The 16,539-nt window shown below is 47.2% G+C and overlaps 1 protein-coding gene across 1 annotated transcript; it reads left to right on the top strand.

Moving 5' to 3' along the window:
• Positions 1–11,219: 11,219 nt before the first annotated feature.
• On the top strand, positions 11,220–14,499 carry TM4SF19 (transmembrane 4 L six family member 19). Its single transcript, XM_088530201.1, has 4 exons — positions 11,220–11,404; positions 12,316–12,393; positions 12,970–13,154; positions 14,301–14,499. The coding sequence occupies exons 1-4, from the start codon at positions 11,228–11,230 to the stop codon at positions 14,497–14,499; spliced, it is 639 nt and encodes a 212-aa protein (XP_088386327.1). The 5' UTR covers positions 11,220–11,227.
• The last annotated feature ends 2,040 nt before the right edge of the window (positions 14,500–16,539 follow it).

The raw sequence follows: 16,539 nt of genomic DNA, 5'->3' as shown, positions 1-16,539 counted from the left end.
TGCTGAGCTGTGTTCAGCTGCTCTGCTCCCATCTTGTTTAAAGGCTTCTGTAACCCCTGCCTATTTTCTTCCTGTTTTAAATACTGCTGGTGAACGTGTTCAAAAAAAAAAAAAAAAAAAAACAGGCATACTCAAAAGAGGATTAACTGCTTGGCCCAGAGGGATAGCAGCTTCTCTGCTATTTTAGGAGAATTACCTCGTTTTATAAGAGTAGGTGAAGGTTTCTCTCCCCCACACCCTACAAGACTCCTCATGTTGACTTTCAGGGTTTTACGCATGGAAGGTGGCAGGATGCTTAAAGGCCAGAGAGTCTCCAGGAAACACCCATCATAAAGCTGACGGTTAGTTGGCTTTTTTGTTTGTACATTTTTTTTTTTCCCCCAGAGTCAACGAGCCTTGCAGGGGCTTTGGAGCTCGGCGCTAGGGCAGGAAGGTTCCCTTGGGTATTTAAAATCATACATGGAGCCTTGTTGGACTGCAGAAGGAAGCAGGGTGTTATGAAAGGTTTTGTAGTCAGGGCGAACTCTCACGTGCTTCTTATTCCATTTTTGACACAGCCATCCTCAAGACTAATGTTGAAGCAGAGCGTTTATTTGCAATTGAGAGCTCGGCAGGCATGCCCTTCACTAGTGAAGAAAAAAGCAGTGTAAAGGTAACTTTTCCCTAGACAAACAGGGAGAAGGTGTATGTTACATCAAGAAGCAGTGGACTCTCCCTGCTAGGGAGCTCCATGCAGAGCGTTGGAGAGCCCTCACTTCGGGACATGACATTGTCAGGTAATAGTATTGGCTAAAGGAAAAGACTTAGTGATCGGAAACTTATTATAGGGTAATGTTTTTCTGAATATTTTGCCTTAAATTTCATACTTGCCTGCATGTTTTGAAGTCTTGAAATGTAAGAAATGATGGAGTACACGTGACGGTCCAGATGGTGGTGTTTGCTCACAAATGTCCTCTGCTCCTTTTACATGGAATCAGAAAATTGTATCAATTCATTTCCCTTCAACGTGAAATCTGTTCCGCTGCAAGATACGGGGTTGCAAAAGCAAAACATGACAGCAGCTTCCTGCTCGGCTAGGATTGTGAAATCCAACACTGCTTTTGGGCTACAAAGAGATCCTTCTGTGGTGGCCATTTCAGAGATAGCCCAAATGCATCCCTGAAAGAGTTTCTGAAACCCTTTTTTATTTTTCCCAAGAGCTAAAAATACTAAAGCTGCGAGGCAGCTGCCAAAAGCTGTCATCTCACACAGGCCACCTTGTGATCAGATGCAAAACTGGGAGCCTTGGGGGTAGCTTTTCAGTGCTATTTTATGTGAGAGCAGCTCGTTCACCTCTTGCAGAAGCAGGTAATCATTGGATGTTGAAGCACTGCAGCCAGTTGTTTATTAATCCACCAAAATATGCCTCAACATGGCAAGTGTGTTTGGCCACTAGTATAGTGGAGCGAGGAGAACTTGCGCTCTCATTTTTGTTTTGAGGAAAAACCTCATTTCTTGAGGTTTTATGTGGAGAACGTATCTTTTTACAGACAGAGGGAAATAAGGATGTGAAATGCAAGATCTAACCTGAAGATGATTTTTTTGTGTGTGTGTGTCTGGGGATAAAATGGAAACTATTTTTGTCATTTCCCAGCAATTTGGGGTATTTCTTTGCCTAGGATATGCTGATCTTGGATTTTGTTCTGCCTCACCAATGTACTTTTTTCCCGTTTCCTTGCTTTGCTTTGTGACTGGGAGGCAGGGAGAAGTTGTAAAGGGGGAAGTGACCCTGCATGTGGACTCTTCTCCCCCTTGGTTCCTCTCCCCTCTTCCCATAGCCGCAGTAAAACCAGTGCCACAGCACATGCATTGGTCAGCTCCCTTGTGGAGGCTGAAGACTATTAAGAAACATCACTGACCTCTTCAGATTTTCATCCGTGTTGAAGCCCCTTCCCTAAGGATGTGGCAGAGAACATCAAGCGGGTTGGGTGTGCAGCTCTTTTCAATACTAACAGCATAAATAAGCTCATTCAGGTTATTTGAAAAGTCTCTTTAAAAAGAGGCTTTGTCGACATTGCTTCCAAATATTAAAGATGAAGTAAAGGCTAGATGGAAAACGTTGGGAGAAGAAAACACATTGAGCTCCTCATTGCAAACGTAGGTGTTGTTCGAAGTATAAATCAAGTAGCCCCTCAAAGTCTGGGTTTTGCACCTTCTTGGGAGTGTTTTTCCACCTTGCTTTGCATGCTGTGTCACGAGAGCTGCCGGAGATTCAGTGGAGCTGCTGACGCCTCTGTTGCTGGATTCCTCCCTCATAGACCCAGGGAAGGGTCTCAGCTCTCCTGGTAAATAACATGCTCTAGGTCAAGCTGGTTGACCAACTTTAACCTTACAGCAGGTTGGGTTTCTGAGGGTAATTGCATTATTTTCTGTGGGCTTTGAACGTAGGTTTGCAGTTTTTACCCTTCAGACCCTAATATACTGAACTATGTTGTCTTCATAAATCAGATAAGGTGCCGTTGAAATGCCAAAGGGGTGTGTTTATGATTGCATGACAGCGTTGTAAATCCTCGTTTTCATTAAAGAAGAAATTCTAAGGGATAGGGTCATTATTTTGCCCCTTCATCTTAAATAATGAGCTTTTCTTTTTTTTCCACTTTAAATAACTTTTAGAAACCTTTCACTGATTTATTCTGATTTAATTCCATTCAAGTGAGTAATAAATTCTGGTTTAATCCCAATCAAGTTGGTAATACATAGGTAGCCCTGTATGGAGGGATGCAATTTTGGTAGGTGACATGCAGAATCTAAGTGACGTGGAGATGGGATGCACCCCCCTCTCCTCCTCATGTTTTGCAGAAATTATTTCTGCTAAACGGAAATAATTTTTTACCTCTTACCTTTTAAAAAGGTAAAATAGAGAGAAATACCAAGGCATGTTTCAAACCTTGTATCAGCCATTTATATTGTCAGGAATTCCCCGTAGTTTGGGTTGACTGAGCATTTCTCGTTCCCTGGCTTTGAGGCCTCTGCATGCTCCTCCTTCCTGCTCCGTGTGGATCATCCTGTAAAGCCTTTCTCCGAGTTCAAGGTCCTGCTGTAGTTTGGTTGGAGTCTGCTCTTCGCTCCTGCACCTGAGCTCAATGGGCACGTGCTCTATGGTGTTGTACGGGATGAGCTGTATTCCAGCCTCTTCCCGGCCCTGAGATGATCCATGTCTGTCCACCCCCAATAAACATAGCCATATATATATAAAAAACTATAAACATATATATTTTTAATCAGGCAATGTGGCACTTAACATCAGTGCCTCGAGTTGCCTCAGTAAACCTGTTTTTTTACGTCACTAGATGACCAGTGTTTGCGGAAGTTTGGATTTGGTCACTGTCAGGAGCTACTGTGAGTGTCTGCAGTTCTGTAACGGCTTGTTCAATGGTGCTGAAACTTTAAGCTATAGAAGGATGGATAGTAAAAATACATGGAGAAAGGGGTGAGGTGCTATTTTATAGAACAGCTTTATGCGAACAAAATGGGGGAAAACTCAACTCACAGTATGGTGCCTAATTGGAGACACCAGATTATAGAATATATATATATATTTTTAAATGAATCCATTTTCTCTGTTTAGTGAATTTACAGATTCTGAATTATGACTTTGCCCATCAATTTTTACAGTAGTGGCTTTTTTTTTTCCTTCAAAGATGCAACATGTGGGAGGAGGGAGAGAATTAACTTTCAGCTCCCTGTGCTGGGAGGGACCAAACTCAAGGAAACCTCTGATCTATATACACAACTGCTGCGGTTTTTGGGTTTTTCTGTTTGTTTGTTTGTTTGTTTTTGTTTTTTTTTATAAATATATGTAAATGTCCTATTGTAATATTTGATCCTGGAAATAAAGCAAACTGTTTTCAGTAGTTTTCTTCCTCTCTTGTTTTCCTTTTGCATTTTGGGGTTTTTGTTTATTTGTTTCTAATGGGAGTCTGTGTCCCTGTATTAGGTGGAGGGTTTTTAAGTTTTCGCTCAAGTTTATGGGGCAGAAGGAAGGAAAATCAATACTGAGTTGCCTGTTTTTGTGAATCTGAATTTTTAGTGAAATTACCAATTAGGTGTGTCTATTTTTCCTTTGCTAGTGCTCTAAGTCTTCCCTTGACAGAATAGCTCTTGGTGTGGTACCTTCTACTGAGCCTCTGGAATAGTAAGTACTATTATATTGAGGAAACTGAATAGGAGTCGGGCTGTTCCTGTTGCCTTTCCCTCCTCAGGGAAGAACAGAGAATACAGCACGTGTTCTATTCCGAAGCCTCAACGTCCTCATGGGCTCCTTACGGTTAAGGTGGTGCCTTGAGCCTTTGTAATTCTCTTTTGGGTTCCGTGAGACATCTTATAACTGCCTCACAAGAAGTGACACCAGCCTTCTTGGAAGTCATGATTATGGCTTCCTCCTTTTCGTTTGGTTATTTTTTGCTTTTTTGTTTTGTTTTATTTATTTCTTTATTTTGGTTTTATCTAAAATAAAACTTACTGGAGAAGACAGGAGGGATCCAAATCTTCCAGCGTTTCCTTATCTGGTGGTTACCAAACACTCTACCTCATCCCTATGCTGGGGACGTCCTCCCTTCCGGACAAGCATCCAACAGGTACAGTGAAGTTATTAACTACTGGGGAGGAAAAAGCTTCAGACTGTGATCTCGAGTTGTCCTTGTGTTCTTGACCTGAACGAGGGCAGCAAGTAGCTCACTGTGGAAGTTATATTGCCTCATTCTTTCCTGTCTGACATCTGCAAAGTGTAGACTAGGGCAGCTAAATGAAACTGTCAAGCAGTGCTCATAACTTGCTTCCAAGCTGTAGCTGTGAGAAGTGCTTTGGGCTTTGATGCTTGGCATTGTGTGGTGGATCTAAAGCCGATGGTTTTAAAGGAGAGGTCTTTCCAGTTGCACCTTGGAAAAAATAGCTGGTTCTGCAGCCAGCTTTGCAGTGGTGTCTTGCAAGTGAGTTTCTCCATGTGTCCTTCGTTTCCACCTTTGTGCCCCTCCAGTCTCCCTGAGGAAGGGAGACTCATTTGCCCACCTCTCATGTCTGATTTCAACCGGATTTCAAATTGTTTCCAATACGGCTTAGAAAAAAGGGATTTCTCATTCTGGCTGAGTCAGAAATACTGGCCATTTCATCACAATCTGTAGGCCAAGGAACTACTGCAAAATAACATAGCTGCCTCTCTTCCCTTTCCTCCCCCCATGGAGATTCCAGCTTCTGACTGGGTTGGTTTATCTCATCTGAAGTAAGGCTTTTTTTAGAGGAAATTTGTAAAAAAAAGTAAAAGCAAATGCCAAATTCCTTAGCAGTGCAATGTTGGTATTTCCTAAATATGACTTCTAGCCACGAACTCTGCACGGTGTTTGTCTACAAGGACAACCTCTAGGGAATGTGTCCTCCCCTGTGCCTGGAAACATCCTAGCTAGTGGATTGTGGTAGAGATGGCCTTGCCAATGCTATCCAAGACCAGTGTGACAGACCTTTCAATCATGCTGAGCATCTTCTGGATGGCAGGAAGGTGGCACTTGCCTTGAAGAGTATGTTTCTAGCCAAGAAAGCCACCCCATATTTTGTTTATTTAACAGCCCCCAAAAACTAATCCCCCAGAACCCCAGAGGAATTTGTAGACGCAGAGTGCCAAAGAAAGGGGCTAAGAGAAAGCAGACAGAAAAGATTCACTGACCTTAAGAAAGGTCCATTCTGAGGTACAAAACGTGGGTTGGAGAAGCACGGTGCGTTGGGATGAAGCAACAGAAACTGTTACCGTATGCGCAGGGAGTCAGCATCTTTTCCCTTGCTGGGTGAACGTCGATCTGCTGGCAGAGAATTAGGAGGAGTGTTTGGCCAAGTCAGTCACTCCATGCGGCAACACATCGGTCAACCCTGGCCCAGTGATTCGTTCACAAGCTGTTTTGACTGTAACTGCCCCACTGACAGGTCCATAATGAAGTCCTCTTGCCAAAGGAGGACATGCAACTGCTAGCATGACTCAGAAAGTTATGCTGCCCTCCAATGCTGGGCTAAAATTAGCCCTTTTCTATCATTACGGAGCTGGGCTAGAGTAGGCGTAAGTGTAAGGTCAGCAGTCCTGGGGAAAAAGTTCATTCCAATGCTTCATGCTAAATAGGGTGTTTTTCTGTGGGAAATGATTGACAGATCATATGTTGGCAATGTAAGAAGCTCAGAGAATTGTGACGTAGAAAGGCACAAGACAAAATTGCAACACACTTGTTTCTAGTGGAATGAAAAATGCTTCCGCTCTTTTCTATATTAAAAAAAAAAAAGAAAGAGAATAGAGAAATTATATTATTCTCCATTGTCAGCTGTCCAACACTGGGAAAATGTTTTGCTTTTACTATTGTCTACTTTTTTAGCAGTCCACCTCATTTAAGAACGGAAGGGGGATTTACATGCTGGTAATCTTTTCTGTCAGAGGAACTATCATACTGTCTGCCTAATGCTCCTTCCATGGTATTTTTCCAGCATCACTTGTTCGCTGTGTGCCCATGTGTGCAACTCAACGGTTTCTCCTGTCAGAGAGCAGTACAGTGCACTCAAAGCCGATTTTATATTCTTGAGATTCCCATCCCAACTGGTTCAAAAACCATAAAGGCCATTTTGAAATTCATTGGTAAATGCTGCTCGTGTGTTACTTGAGCGAGCAAATTGGGTTGTAAGTCATCAGGTAGGATTGGGGGTGGCTCTTTAGTTCCTGCTCGGCTACTGTAGTGGAGCAGGATTGATGGAGGTTCTCGTGATAAATCCATAAGGAATACAGAGCTTCTCCAAACTCTTCTCTGAGAAAGGCTTCCCAGTCTTAGTCTCCTGTCTTGGACATGGAGGTTACATTCTCCCAGTCCCTTTTCCTGTCCCACAGTTGAGAAACGATTAACACAGCAATAATTGGTGGAAGTAGCCTCTTGGGTCCTCCTTAAAGCCTCATGAGCAAGCTGGTGTGCCTGGTTCATTGCTCCTAACCCTCCTACCTGCCTGCAACTGTTTGGCAGTCAGAAAGCTAATTTGCAATAACACAAATATGCGGAAAGAACCCTTCTTTCTAAATGTTACCAGCAATGTGTGAGATACGTGTGACAGGGCCCGTCTGAACACCTGCAGGGAAAGCAGGGATCTCTGCAAGAAGATGAAGGGCAAGAGCTGGAACCAGCCGATGGGACCAGTCCCAAAGAGAAGAAGATGAGAGGATCTGCAAAGGGACGGGTGGAGATTTGCTGCTCGTGTGGAGAGAGGTGTTCTGTGGACACAGCTTGTTAACCAGGAGAGCCCTGCCTCCTGCTGCCGTTCGGTGAGTGAAATTCATAGTATTTATGTGTCATCATGTACCTCCTTTTAATCTGAGAAAGTAGGAATCGCTAGAGAGTCTGGTTTGGCTAGTAAGGAACAGGATGTTTTAAGTTTTTATACAGGGTTTCATATATGATTTTTCTTAAATATAATATTTTGCAAAACTGAACTCAGTCAAATACATGTATCAGTTGTAAGTGATCTGTGATCATTTTATTTCTTCTGTTTTAGGAAAATGCTGACTTAATGTGTAGCTGGGCAAGTAGGGAGACTTTTGGAGCCTCTTTTTTCCCCTGAATCTTGCTCTAGCTCGTTTTCCCAGGCAGTGGCAGTCACTCCTAGCTCGTGTGTCTCATGCTGGCCTGCTTACACCTTCTGAGAGTGGTGCCACTCTCCATCATCGCGGATCCAATACCAAAACTGGCAATGCAAACAGTTCATGAGCCATCCCCTTGGCTGGCACATGACGACCTTCATGCCCTGCTCCAGATGAGAAGAAGCCGTAGGCCAGACTGTGACACCAATGTTACTCAATATCTTGTGCTCTTTAGGAGGCAGTTGGGATGGAGGGGCAGCCTAAGAGCAAGAGTTATGGAAAGAACCTAGGAAATGTCATGTGTCTGGGACCTTGGTGACATGCTGGTGTTTAGATAACGGCACCAGCAAACTGAAATCACAAGAGTCATCTTTTGGATTGAGGTCCTTCATGAAACATAGCTGTGTGTTCTGCAGCTTCTGTCACCCAGTGTCAGCGTGTTGAAGTATCATCCACCACTATCTTCCTTAAAAATTAGTCCCTGCAAGTGGCGATACATTGCTGTACTGCACACCAACCCATAACCATGGAAAGTGGGTTGAAGTTATGCAGCTGAGCCCTCAGACAACACCACATCTGCTCTGAGGAAAACCTTAGCTGAATTTCTTTGCCAACTGAAGAGCAATCTTCATCCAAGGAGGAAGTTCTTAAAGGAAAGCGATCTGCTTGATCTTCACGGGATACTCACAACTGTCGTGAGGAAGTAGAGTCTTAGCAGTGCCCACCTGGTTCTTCTGCTTGGCCTCACCAGCTCATTGACCTCATGGTCCACTGTTCAAGGGCAACTAGACTCCTCTGGAGTCAGAGGTTTGTGCTTTGACACCTAGGGTTCATTCTCCATGCTGTGAGAACAGGGTTCAGCCTCCTGGCTGTGAGAACAGGGCATTGAGGAGTGGAGAACGCTCCTGTTTTCTTGTAAGTCACTTGGTTGATACTTCCCCCCCGTCAGGGCATGCTGTGATTAGGGAGCACGTTCTGCTCATTCTGGCTGCACTTCTACATTCATTTGCTTTCTCACTCACTTCCCCTCAGAGCCTTTTTGCTGAGGGAAGGAAATTGGGCGCAACACGGATAGCAGAGGCTGCCTTATTCAGAAAGAACAGTCATTCTCCCTTGCCCAGTCTCTGCTGTGTGGGAGATGTGAGGCATATGACCTCAGCGGAAGGGGAAGACATGGAGCACACGCTAGGACATTATAAATAGCCACCCCTTGGTGATGCCTCTGCACATTATCCAAGGACAATCAGAGCCCATCCGTGGGGAGACACTGCCAGCCCTGCAGAGCCAACTGCCTCCTGCACTGCTTCCTCTTCCTCCTCCCAGGTAAGCCAGGAAAGCAGAAGGTGGATTTTCTTGGGTTTGGTTAAATCCTTCTGTTTTTGACTAGCTGTGGAGGCATGCTGGTAGGAAAGGAGTCTTTTTCTTTTGAGTTCTCCTCCCTTGTCTGTCTCTGATGGACCAGCTAGAAGAAATCATCTAACACAGAACGGGCTCCTTGTTCAAGGGGAGTGCTGGAGGGGCAGCAAGTCAAAGAGACAGAAAGGTACCTGCTGCCTGTGGACAGGTCCTGTGGACATCCTGCTGTACAGATAGCCGTGCGGTTGTGCTGCATCACTGTTCCTGTGAGGGGCTGAGCGGTTATTTCTATGGTTATTTCAATGCTACCTGTGTCCATGGAGCAAGGGAGAAGGTTCCCTGGGAAGGACGCAGTATCAGAGAGGTTGAGAGTCCTGGCAGAGGACAGGAGAAGCTCCATGAGCCCTAGAGAAGCAAGAGCTATTCTGGAAGGTCCTCTAAAATGGCGACCTCTAGACTGTGCCTGGGGTGAGATGCTGAATCCCACTTGTTAACAATGTGGCCTGCCTGCAAGGGTGCCCTCAGACCGACGTGTACCACTGCAGTGAGCACTGCTGCCGTCCCCATGGAGGAGGTCAGCCAAGGGAACCGCTGCTCCCCACGCCAAACCTCCAAACAGAAGCAGGTAGCGATACCAGGCGCCGCGGGGTCAGTACTGCTGTGTGTGGCCTGGGTGCGTGGCCCAAGATCTCCTCCCCATTAGTAATCCTGCTTGAGCCATGCATGAGTATTTCTGAGATGGCTCCTACAGCGGAAAACAGCATGAAGTTCCTGTTCCTCTAAATCCAGAGGAACTCCGAAATAAATTAGCCAACTTGTGGGGTAAGCTCAGATTCTTGGAGTTTGTGCAAAGTACGTTAGGAGCCACCAAAGAAGGAGAGAATGGCATAAAAGCAACAAAATCTGAGGCAAAACCAAATGTCACCTGCACACGGCAGAAGAAATGTGAAAAACCCTCCACACAACCTTGCTTTAAGTGGTATCTTGTGGCATATGAATTTACTTTTTAGTTTAACCCTGTGCCTTTCCCTTGGCATTTCCATGAAGTGGCATGGGGCTAGGTGGATTCAACGCAGTATCAAGGTGACAGCGCCGGTGGTTTAAAGTGGTCCGAAGTTATGTATGGACCCTCTTAGTGTATTAGCTAATTTTGCAGAGGAATGAAGATATCTATCATGTGGAGCTGGCTAAAGACCACCTAGGTGAATGGATAACTTATTATAATTAATAAAAATAGAATAGCAGAGGAGCTGAATGTCTTGCCCAGTGATACACAGTGACCTTTATTAACTTGAACTAGTTTCAACAGACAGCCAAGAGACAGTCTGGTCTGGGATCTTCATCTGAGTAGTTCCTTTTCTGCCTTCCTCCTTTCCATCATAAACACTCAAAGAAACCACTAACCTCATCTCAGTTTGACTGTGTGTGTGGGTTTCAAGAGGGAGAGTTAGATGTCAGTGTCCACCTTTGTCCTAAAACAAGTCACTCCTCTATCAAAATGTTAGCATGTGCTTCTTGTCTAAGTGTAGGCTTCTACAATGAAATCACTCAGCCTTAAAACTCTGTTCAATAGGAGTTGATGGTAACCACAGTGCCTTGCAGAGCATTGGTATCTTCATAAGTCGTGTAGATGACATCTTCCTTGCACTTAATTGATACCATGAGAGATTGTGTCCTGTATCAAACACATTGCAATTTCAGTATGCGAAAAGGACATTTCCATTTGAAATGACTCTCATATAAGGTCTATAGGTTTATATTGGGGATTGGCTCCTGCTAGCTCAGCTTCCCTGGGGATGGTGTTAGAAGGTAATTTCCCTCTCCCCTTGCTTTTCTTTGCTCTTCTAGGAAGCTTATTGCCCCCAAGGTGCTCATAAAAGGCTCATGAACCATGTGGGGCCAAGGGGAAATAAGCAGCTCCTCAGTGTTGGAGCAGATGTGAGTGAAAAAGGTGAGAAGCCGAAAGGAAATGCATTGAGTTGAATCTGCGTTTTTGCACTGTCTGGACTTCGATGTCAATACTGGTGCCTCCTGAGGCAATCCTCAGGATCCACAAGGAACTAAAAACTCCCGGCATTTGCAGCGGGGCGGGCTTGGATCAAACAGCCAAGAACCACCATGCGTTGAAAGGGCTCCTTGGTGGCGTGCTAGGCGTGCGAGCAGAGGGGGCACGGCTGGCGACGGCTGCGCAGGTGATGGTTCCTCTCTCTTCCTCTCCCCGCTGCCCCCATGCAGGGCACCATGTGTGTCGGGAAGTGCACTCGAATTGTGGGCCCCTGCCTCCTGACACTGAGCGTGCTCTCCATCGCAGCCAACGTCCTTCTGCTCTTTCCTGGCTGGGCATGGAAGTATCTGGCAGATGGGCACATCACCAAGGAAGCGAAGGCGATGCCAGGCATCTGGGGAGGAGGAATAACTGTAAGTAGAGTGGTTTACACGTTCCTTGTGTGAGTGCGTGTGTATTCCAGAGCTTTTAGCCCAAGGGCTTGCAATCCAGTTACCGTTTTATGTGCTGTGACCTGGCTTCCTTTTCCTCCAGTTTCCTTGCCTGGGTAGGTCAAAAAAAAACAAAACAAAACCAAAAAAAAAAAAAAAATTCTGGGCCTCAATTTCCTGACCCTCAAAAATGAGGAGGAGATCTCACCCCAAGCCCAAAAAGTACTGGCTGGGGTTATCCAGCCTCCAGGAAAAAAAGGGAAAATTTCTACCTTCGGATTTACAGCAATTGTGTTGCTGTAACTGGTCTTTCTTGAGCGCTTGTGTTCACCTATTTGCAAGTTCCTTTTTCACTTGCTCCTTGTTTTACTGGGGGGAGGCCCTTCAGCTGCTCTGGAGGCCGGTGCTCTCCGTGATGGCTGGTGCGGACGCAGCCCCTTGGAAGGTGTTAGGAGCCCCATTTCCTCGTGGCTTCCCAGGCGTCTGGCTGCTGTCGGCACTAGCGAGCTGCCCCAGCGCCACGGAACTAGGGGCTCACCAGCTCTTGGTGGCTCAAGCCAAAATGCCTTGCACAGCCTCCTGCCCAAGCCCTGCTGATGGGGCTCCCGTTCTACATCCACACAGAGAAACACCTGGTTTTGTGGAGGTGGTGGGCCCTGCTGGCATGCTATGAGGTTGCCTTTGCTTCATTTGCCCCACTAACCCCCAAAACCTTCTGCACAAAGTAAGATACACCCCAGCACTGAGTTGTTTCAGTTAGATGTGAAAGGAGAAGAGTAACTCCCCGGCTCCCATGCGTGAGGCTGGTGCAAGGCTCGAACTTCAAAACGGCGGAGGAAAGGCCGGAGCCAGGTTGTCCTGTCTCTTTTCAGTCACTCCTTCCTTGTCTGCAGGTGCTGCTGGCAGCAACCCACATCACGGCGGTGGGATGGCGATGCGCCTGCTGCTCCGACTGCGGCACCCGCCGCAACGTAAGGCCCTGCCGCCGGGACGTGCCGGGCGGGAAGGGAAGGGAGGCCGCCCGTTGGCACGGCGATGGGAGGCTGAGAGGACGGGAGTGCCCTGCCCCGGCATGGCAGGGCTGCAAGCAGGTGTCCAAGGCAGATGGAAGAGCAGCTCTGTGCCTCGGATGCCCACAGGCAGCTTTAGACTGTCTGTTTAAACTGTCTGTTTGCCTGGAGTGTGGCAGAGCAGCGGGGATGGGGCGACCCACGTGCTCCCTGTGCCTGCTCCTGCCCAGCTGTCCAGGTGCAGCGCTTACTTGTGCCCCTTTGGGTGGAAGTTTGGCAGAAAAGGTCATTTTCCATCCTTAGGTCTCATGCAGACTTCACAGGTAATGCACAGCCTTACCCTTTCCTCAACTGTGCTTTCAAAGCCTCCTGCCTCAAGGGCATAGAGCAGTATTCAGCCAAGTGTTTTCATTTTTAGGGTTTCTGTCCACCCACACCTGCCTAGCTCACCACCAGGCACGCTCGCTTTCTTGGGTAGCCTTGAGAAATGCCTTTGGCTCTGGGCCCCGCTTGTGCTACCGAGTGTTTCCCCTGCAGGCGTTCCTCTCCATTGTGCTGTCCATGCTGGCTCTGCTTGGCTCTGCTGCCTCCTTCATCATGTCTGGGGTTGGCCTGACCAACGGGCCCCTCTGCTTGTACAACACCTCAGGCCACGAGCTCAACCAAGGCCCCCGCTGGGGTTACCCCTTCGTGGACCCCAACAGCCAGACTTTTGACTCCAGGTAACGCAGATGGGATTTTGCTGTCGCAATAAAGTCCGCCCTGATGCGGTGACCTCAGCATCTCCACCTTGTCCAGGGCAAACCCAATGATGCTGTTGTTTAGTAAAGCAGGGTTACAGCAAGAGGGAACGGTGGGCTTGTGTCAGGGCTTGCTGCTTGGGATGAATGTCCATTTGAGATGAAAGTCACCCGTTCTCTTTTCTCTCTTGTCCGCTGAGCCAGGTGTCCTTTTCCCCACAGAAAGACTAGTTTCTATCTGTTTGTTTGTTTTGTTTTGTTTCCATAGACAGAAATATTTCTCTAACTTAGATAATGTGAACTCTTCTCAGTGGTGGCCAGTGACAGAACAAGGGGCAATGAGTACAAATTGAAACACAGGAAGTTTCATCTCCATGTGAGGAAGAACTTCTTCATTGTTAGCATGACAGAGCCCTGGCACAGGCTGCCCAGAGAGGCTGTGGAGTCTCCTTCTCTGGAGATCTTCAAAACCTGGATCCCGCCTGGATGCCACCCTGTGCCCCTGCTCTGGGTGTCCCTGCTGGAGCAGGGGGTTGGACTAGACAATTTCTAGAGGTCCCTGCCAACCTAAAGCATTCTGTGAGTCTTGTTTTGTTTCAGTGGCAGACATAGCATAAGAGGTCCTCAACTTCTAGGTATTTTTAATGATGCCTTTTCATCCAGTCGTTCTGGTGACTCTGTCTAGGACCAGTGAGTGGTATCAGCATAGTGGAGAGGCTGATGGAGAAAGAGGGCATGGGAGATGCCCGAGGCAGGTCTGAGACTGGCAGAAATGTGAGCGGAAGCTGCCGCCTTAGTGAAATCACAACCTGAGCAAAGCCTGTGAGAACGTCAGCGGGCAATGTCCTGACATCTTTGGTCACCTATTCAACAGAAATGGATGATGACCTCTGGGGAGAAAATAGTCCTTGTTAAACACAAAGTTCTTCAGGGAAGGACTGGAGTTTGCAATTATACCTTCGAGACTCTGAAAATGTCCTTCCAAAATGACCAGGCAGATTAGATGAGATTCCTGACTTTTGAAGGGGGACTAGTTTCAGGATCTACTGTTGCCAAAGAGAGTGAAAAAAGCTAGAGCTTAGGTTTAAGGTAATATTGCACATGACCTTGTCCAACTATCTTGTGCAGGATCTCCATACAAACTGAAAATTATTTGCATAATTGGAGTCTCTGGAGCACCTGCCTAGAGCCTGTGGGCATCGTAACCTGGAACGTCTGCTTCTTCTCCATCCTGCTGCTCGTCAGCGCTTCTGAGATGGTGCTGGCCTCTCTTCAGATCATCAATGGCTGCTTTGGGAGCCTGTGTGGCTTTTGTGACGGGAAATAGGTCATTTTACCGCCTATCATTTCCCATGTGCTGCTTTTCCCTGCACTGAAGGGTCAGGATGGTGCGACGAAACTACCTCATTTGAAGTTACAGAAGTAGGTGAAGGACAGAAGGAGCAAGCAGACGATCCTTGCTTATGGAATATGAACCTGGACATGGACCTTCTGTCACTCCCTGTCAGTATGAGCTGCATCCTGGGTTTGAACACAGCACTTGCAAGGTAACTCGTATCTCCCTGTTTATTACAGCCTTGGCTGATGCTCTCACATATGTTCCCCACTGCCTCATTACCCAGCATGAACACCCCATACTGGGGAATTTCTTCCCCCGTTTCCTTTCTGAGCTCCTGGACCAGCGGCGAGTGCTAGAGCAGGGACCCAAAAATGTGGCAAGTGCCACAGTGCAGAGTTTCCTGTATGAAGAACCTGGGCTTTGTCTGAACCACGGTGTGAACACGGGGAGAGTTTAGGTCTGTGCGAGTCTGTGAGCATCCAAAAGGAACTCAGCCCGCAGAGCCCCCGTGGCTGGTAGCACCTTGCTAACTTTGCAGTGGGCTTTGCCCTTTGCAACCTTTTTCTCTAGGAAATAAGGTTTTAAGGTCCTAAATCACTTGTGACTCGTTGCTCACCAGCGGTGATGCTCCCCACACCTCACGTTTTGTCTTTTCTTCGAGGAGCACCAACTCTTGCACAGCCCTACGAGTACTGGAGGCTACAGAGGCTATAGCTGATCCCTGCAAAGGAAGGAGTCAGGGAGCTGGTGACACTGTTTCAGTGGAGCCGCTGTCACCAAGGCACTTTGCGGAGAGCCCAAAACAGGGGGCACGGTGGGGTTCTCTCTTGGTGCAGATCTCTGCTGAAGGCCTTTGGGCACAATTTGCACAGCCTTCTTAGACATCAGTCTGGAGGAATTCCTGTTTCTAGAGCCAAGTGCCAGGAGCACAGGCTCCCCCTCTACAGAGGACAACTACCTAAGCCTGGAAAGGAACTAAAACATTGCAGCAGTGTGTGCAGCACGTTGTGGTGCTTCTTTTGTGTGCAAAGGGGTCTTCCAGTGCATCCTCTCTGCGTTTTGCCTCTTTTCGCTACTTGGAGCGAATGAATTCAGGTATTGGCAGCAAACTGACCTTGGAAATCAGTCTCGTGGGCTCATGAGTCATGGAAAGAGAAGTGGATGTGGAAGGGATGTGCAACTCCAAGCTTGACTTTGAGTGGGGAGGAAATGACACAGCTTGGGAAGCAGCAATCTCTGTTATTCATCTTCCTACGTTTTCCACTTGCACAACACGGGTAAAATCTGACTGTAACATGTGATACCATAGTATTTATAGATAAAATATATGGAAGCTTAACTTATTTTCATCAATAAACCTACATTTAGGAAATTTGCTTTGGCATTTCCATGTTCACTGTGGAACAGCTCAGGCCAGGGCCTGCAGCACGGATGGGGGGACATGAAGGAAACTGGAGGTTCCAATGTGGCCTCCTGTTGCTGAAGCGCACGGTGCTGGGTGACTTGGATAAAGTCATGTTGGCTGAGATGGTGCTGGTTTTCTGGTGTATCCCCCACAAAAGGCAGGTACACTCAGGGACACCCTTCCTACATGTGTAACTGCAGCGGAGACTGTGAAAATGCCTGGCCAGTGGCTGTTTGGATAAATAGACAGTGGGAAGGAGGATGGGGAGGCAACTCAGCCAGCGTCACCCCTCTGAACCAACAGCTCTTCAGGCCATCGAAGGTGAATGATTAACCCTGAAGCCCTCTTGGAAAAAAAACACCCACTAGCCTGGCAGGGGAACCCGGGGCTGCACAGGGCATGGTGCAAGCTATGGGGTACGACGGCACAGGGGGATACGGGATTTACGGATGGGCAGGAGGTGTAGAGGGAACTGGGGGATTGGCCAAGGCTAGCCAAGTGTGCTTGGGAAAGGGCCAAGGGCTTGAGGTGGAGAGGAACAAGCGTGGGAAACTGGAGGACAGTGCACTGTATGGGCAGCCCTGCGCCTGCTGCTGCTCTCTCCTCAAATCTTCTCTCTCTTT

Source organism: Tinamus guttatus, unplaced genomic scaffold (assembly GCF_059628265.1).
Source record: "Tinamus guttatus ecotype Peru unplaced genomic scaffold, ASM5962826v1 Tinamus_guttatus_pri_ptg000364l, whole genome shotgun sequence".
NCBI lineage: Eukaryota > Metazoa > Chordata > Aves > Tinamiformes > Tinamidae > Tinamus > Tinamus guttatus.
The sequence above is the reverse complement of the archived record's forward strand: the minus strand, read 5'-3'. Positions and strand labels throughout refer to the sequence as shown.